At 36.8% G+C, this 6,132-nt stretch overlaps 1 protein-coding gene across 5 annotated transcripts; it reads right to left on the reverse strand.

Moving 5' to 3' along the window:
- Positions 1-731: 731 nt before the first annotated feature.
- LOC104585837 (protein SULFUR DEFICIENCY-INDUCED 1-like) lies at positions 732-3,877 on the reverse strand. 5 transcript variants are annotated; one of them, XM_088886854.1, is made up of 5 exons: positions 3,615-3,772; positions 2,777-3,450; positions 2,149-2,361; positions 1,822-1,977; positions 732-1,608 (listed from the first exon to the last, which is right to left on the reverse strand). In XM_088886854.1, the coding sequence occupies exons 2-5, from the start codon at positions 2,789-2,791 to the stop codon at positions 1,126-1,128; spliced, it is 867 nt and encodes a 288-aa protein (XP_088742980.1). In that variant the 5' UTR covers positions 2,792-3,450; positions 3,615-3,772; the 3' UTR covers positions 732-1,125. The 5 variants fall into 5 exon arrangements, with proteins under 5 accessions (XP_088742980.1, XP_010241143.1, XP_088742977.1 ...); XM_010242841.3 differs by lacking the exon at positions 2,777-3,450 and having other exon boundaries at positions 3,615-3,877; XM_088886851.1 differs by lacking the exons at positions 2,777-3,450; positions 3,615-3,772 and adding an exon at positions 2,538-2,761.
- Between the last annotated feature and the right edge of the window lie 2,255 nt (positions 3,878-6,132).

Raw genomic sequence — 6,132 nt, forward strand, 5'->3', positions numbered from 1 at the left:
GTGGATTACTAGCTAGGACTGACTTCTAGTTTGACCAACCTAACTAATAATTGAACTAGAGGGGGGTGTTGAGCACACTGGTGATAATATAGGGACTAGAAGAAATATAGAAGGCAAATTCAATGGACAACCTTAATTTGCCTCAAACTTCAAGAATTCAACAAAGTATGTTTTAAATCTAGATCTAGGTTAAAATCTAGAGAATAGTTGTTGGTTTTTCCATACTAGCGCAAAAACTACCAAAAAATAACAGAGAAAATAAGAAATTATATGATTCTTCAAACACTAATTTCAAGAAAAGAAAAAGAACAATTGTAAGGAAAGAACAAAATTCATTAACATAATTCTCCTTCATTTCTCTTGTTCAGGACCATACATGTGCATGTATATATAACTCTTCAAAGCTTTAACTGAAACCGAAATTTACCATGCAATTACTAAAAATGCAGCAGATTACGTACTCCAATTTAGAATTCGAGAAGCTCCTAAAAACAGAAATTCAATTACTAACAATGTTCTAAACAGAATAGCACACTACTAATTGCAGATTTTCTAAGAAATGAGACATCCCCTAAGAACATAACAGCTGATTAGAAGCTATAAATTTGGAAATTATATATTTCCAACTTTTAAATCTAATGCAGCCATTGATTTCTCCTTGTGCCATTAGTTTCTTCTCTCATATATTTTAGTAACTTTGAAATTAATGCTCAAATCTCTTCCAAAATTGATTTGTTTCATCCTCTATTATTTTAATTCTTTTGGCTGAACAACATCACTAGCCTTTTGATCTATTGAATCCTGCACACTGCATAGAGGTAGAATTAAACAAAAAAAATACACAAACTGTCCAAGAAAAATCAAAGTTTAGAGCTTTTGATGGGTGAGGTCAATCCAAACCCATAACCATCTTACCTTTATTTGTTCAGGAGTCTTACGACAAGAACAAGGGGGTACCCTGCATGTTTGATTATACATTGTATAAACAGTTATGTATCTCAACATGCCTGATATTTACACAGGTACCCCTACCTAAAATGATCTATCCATTCCTCTCCCCCCCCCCCCCAACCGAACATACACACAGAATCAAAAGAAAGAGAAATAAATTAAACAAGAATTAACTCAACAAGCTAACTGATTCCTATATGAAGAGATCTCTTCAAAGATGGGCAGCCTCCTTGATCTAGATGGAGCCCACTCGTTCATCATCTTGTCTAGCCCTTCCAGGAAGTCATCTTCTATATTGAAATCTGAAGGAGTTGAAAATAATGAGACTGCTGGCTGCGATGACTCCAGATCTTGCAGCAGCTCCTCCACCCGGCGACCCAAAGGTGTTGATAACAAAAAGGCTGACTGTTGTGCTTCTAGTTCCTGCAGCAGTTCCTCTGCACGGTTTCTTGACTTAATCTCGTCTGATCCTGGTAGTCTACCTTGAAGAACATCTTCTAGAATAGACCTGGCCTCATCATATCGAGCCTGCTTGATTAGGCAGAGGCCCAAATTGCAGGCTTTGTTGGCATCAGGGTCTATCAGCTGGGCTTTTCTATATACCACCTCAGCTGCAATGTAGTTTGTTTTCTGCATGTAGGCCCAACCGAGATTACCCTGTGTACAGTGTACGTATATGCATGGTTAGTTAAATTGGAAGGAGAAGATTACTAACACATGATCAGGTGTTTGAATTGAAGCAGTTTCCGATTTCTTATGTAGGTGGTCTGATTGTCTCAGTCCATAGGGTCTAAGGAATTTCAGCAAGTTTGAGATCTAGTATTAATTAATTAGTTATTGGTAAGGAATTTAAGCTAGCTGCAGGTATACCAGTATTCTGGATGTCTCTTGCTTGATGGACACCTGAAATTTCTTGCCATGGGAACGGGCAGTCTTGGTGGGCTTGCCATTGAAGGCCTCTCCAAGGTAAATCATCCGAAGCTTCCGCTTCAGCAGCTCAATCTGCTCGTCTACTTTCCCGCACTTCTGCAAATATCATTATCGTGATGACCATTAGTGAAAGATGTAATCGATTTAAAGTTGGCAGATCATACACATCGAGAAGTGGGTTCAGTTCGTAGCAAATCAGAGCGGATTATTGTGCATGGCAAAGCTATTAATTATCAGATCACATGCACTGGAGGTTCAAGTAAAAACCTTGTATAAGTCAATGAGAACGTTGTCGAGTGATTCTTGGGCTTGCTTGGAACAACGATCTCTGAAGGATTTAATAGCTTCTATAGCTTCTTCAGCCCTATCTTGCTGCTTCATCACCACTGCCATGTCCTTGAGAGCACTGTCTACTCTATCTCCGGCATTAATTGCTTTCCAGAACAAAACTATTGCTGCTTCTGGGTCTTTCTCGATTAGCTGAAAACGCAAGCAGAGAATCAATTAGAACAGGTATCAATTAATGCATTCTAAATCCAGTTTCTACGGAAATTAGACGGCTGGAAAATAGAAGACCAGTGAATGCAAGAGATTAATTCAGATTGGTACGAAGAAGAGAACAAAAGCAAAAGAAGAAAATAAAGCCTTTGACAAACTGCGTATCGTCCAAAACACGTAAGCAGACACATAGATCTCCTATCCCACGACCCACGTTGAGAAAAATCACCGAATGCAATCTGCTGGGTTGCATCAAGATCAAAACGCAGACGTTGGAGAGTTTTGTTTCGTTGTCTCTCTTTCATTTCAGACCATTGATGCCCATAGAATTGTACAGTTTACCCGGAGAAGGATATCACAAGAACTGTTCTTTCTCCCATTCTAAATTTCTGCGTACCAGTTCGTGAACCATGGGCGTCTAATCGTCGTTCTTTCTGTGTAATCCTGTTTTGTGCTTCGTGCGCTGATATGCAGGAATCTACGCTGTTCTTATCGGGCTATTTAGTAATATAATACAAAAATGGGGGGCAACAGTGGCAAAAGATGAAAAGAATGATGAGCAGAGAGAAGTGGTCAAGAAGAGATTGACGGACGGTACAAGGTAAAATTGAATTGAAATTTTGAGAATGAGATCCGAAGAAAACTGAGCTGAGGGGATACGTCGACAGGCCGGGACGCCGAGTCTTGGACGAGTCGGTCAACAACTCCAGAATCCGCCAAAATCACCGGAAATGAAATTAACGATAAGAGAGAGAGAGAGAGAGAGAGAGAGAGATCCTTCATTTGAGTGAGTAAAGTGGGCCACCTAGTAGATAAGCCTGATAATACAGATCTAACGATCCAGATCACTTGGATCTGCCTTCAGTGGTCCCCAGCCAGCACCACTCGTCCACCACATGAACCGCCCAGATTGACGAATGAGTTGAAAGGAGAATCCGAAAACTGTTTTCTTTTTCGCGGAATTTACCGTGAAAACTCCATTTTCATCTTTTCTTGATCTCTATTTTTCACTGTTTTTCGAAAAACTCAGGGAATAATTCTAAAAATCATGACAGGAACGAAGAGAAAAATCTGAAAAAAAAAACCAATATTAGAAGAATGGAAGAAAACATTGATCTCTGTACTCCGCAGATTTCAACACAGGAAAATCGATTCAACCGGTTGTGAACTCAGATCGAATGAAAAATATTGCAAGAGAAAAACAGACAGGGTCATTAAATCTCCAATCTCCATACCTGAGCGTGCTTAGCTCGAACATAAGGACCGTCACCGGAGGGAACCTTGTGAATAACGTGGAAAGTATCCTTCTCTCCTTTCCTCGGACTCATCATCTTCGAATTCCCTCCTCCTTGCATTCTTCTCCCTACCGGACTCTTTCTCTCTCCTAACGCCCACTCTCTCTCTCTCTCTACTGTAAATTCGGGCGCGGTGGAACGTCAAATCGGGAGCTGGAGGCTCCAGAGAGAGAAATTAAAGGAAGCTCTGGAGAGAGAGAGAGAGGGGTGTAATATATAGAGGGAAATGGGGAGAAATGAATCTGGACGAAACAGCGTCCAGTTTCGACTTATTTGGGATTTTCTCTCTCCAGCTCAGCTCACCCAAAAGCTACCGACTAACTCCTCCAGCCACGTAGACTCTTTTGACGCGTGTGGCTTCTTCCTATTTCAGGTGGCTACCGGCCTACCGCTTGGCTCTTCGCACGTGCGTTCCTGATAAGAATGGAATTTCCTCTGACAGTATTTTACTGGAGTGGAATACTGGAATCTACTGCATTTATGACCCAATCACTCATTTCCAATCCGACGGCTCTCCTTAAGTATACCCAAAACTCCATTTCAAATCTAGGGTAGTTCTGATTTCTGAATTTAAAACCTTATTTATGGTTAGGAATAATATATTATTCCTACATTTTGCTTCAATTTTGGCATTCTACAGAAATATTTCTTTAAATATCTTTAAATTTTCAAATTAACCTTTATATTATTAATAATTCATGAGACAATTTTGTCCTTTCATATTAGTATTTCTAAAATATAACTTTTATACGTTTCTTTTATATTAAAATGGTTATTTTCATCATCACTTTGATATTTGTTGTTGTCAGCACATAAAATATTGAATAGGCAATCAAGTAATTTTACTTTCACCATCAACCCGAATTAAAATATAGAAATTCAGGAGGGCCTTTGTAGCAAATAAAGTTTGGGGGTTGAGTGTTACCACTTCTTTAAGTATAGGGTATTTATTTGTAATTTACTTAATTACATTTATAGTTATTATTATTATATATATTCTTTGCTGAAAATGGAAGTGAAAATGTCTTTCCAACTGTTAATATAAAAAATCATGAGCCAAGTATCGCTTCATTAATTCCTATATAAAGATATATTACCTTAGTGCTGTTAGTCATGTGTTACACCCAACAACTTAGTTATATTTATTAAAATTTTACAAATTTAAATTTATTATCAAATTTTGCATGATTTTCACTTGAATGAGACTGTACCAAATTTTTAGACATACTGTTGGTTTCATGTTTTGGCAGGAAAAAATGTTGATAAATAGAACTAGTACTCAAAATTGAGCAATCAATTAGCAACCTAATTGATTGCTCAATTAGATATATATTTTATAGCTTCCATTTAGACTGTAAAAGAATAGAAAAAAAAAGGAAAGGTAGCAAATAATAGCAATATATGATGAACAAATTAAATGGCCAAATTAAGTATTTTTTTTTAGATCTCTTGATTATTATATAGAGTACTTTTTTAGAACATGGAAAATCAGAAAATAAAATTTGTAGAAAAAACATCAAAAATTATAGAAAAATACAGAAATTGCAAATAAATAACAAAAAATACAGGAAATTTTCCTCTAACAACTCACCATTCAAGGGTAATTTGGTCATGAAAATTGTTATTTATGCTGGCATGGACACCTCTGTTAAGAAGCATTAACGGTGCACTAAAAGGAAGGTGAGTTTTAGAAAATAAAAACTTACTGACATGGTGAGTTTTAGACATTTTGAAAAGTTGTGGTGAGTTTAAGAGAAATGTTGAAAAATCATCATGGTGAGTTTTAGGCTGAAATAGGGTTTGAGAAGGGCGGGATTTTGAACATTGAATAGTCAATTAAAGGAGCTTATATATGGATTAATATATAAGTAAATCCCTAAATTTCCAAAATGCATGTAAAAAAAAAAAAAAAAACCTTCAATTTTGAGTAAAACCAAATATTTGGCCTTTCTAGTCCATTGAATAGTTCAAACTTGTTGGTATCTTGTATAAGGTTTGTAAAAAACTTACAAATATTTTCAAGCTTAGCACATGTTTTGTTCTTGAGAGAGAGACAATTTTGTCCTTGCCTTTGCAATATGGTAGCAATAATTTATTACTCCTAATTAATTATAAAAGTAGGTTTCTAGCAAACCCTAATTAATATAAAACTTCAAAGGTACAAGGAACCCTGTTTAATGAATTTTTACTATAAGCACAAGACAAACATGCCTCAAACACCATGAATCTTATTTATCATGTTGAGGCTGGTGTCTTATAACCAAAAGTTTTCATATTTCCACTTTCCCACTTGATCAAAAAAGACTGAACCTAATCACCAGTTTGCAGAAAATGGATTTTGCAGCTCTTGCTAGGGTATAGGAAAATCTTTCTATCTTGGCTCTTGATTTCCTCCATTTTATGGTCTAGGTTATACTTCCCATGGAAGTACTTTGGGAAAGCTGCTATATTGTTCGCG

Source organism: Nelumbo nucifera, chromosome 1 (genome assembly GCF_055504915.1).
Source record: "Nelumbo nucifera cultivar China Antique chromosome 1, China Antique-T2T, whole genome shotgun sequence".
NCBI lineage: Eukaryota > Viridiplantae > Streptophyta > Magnoliopsida > Proteales > Nelumbonaceae > Nelumbo > Nelumbo nucifera.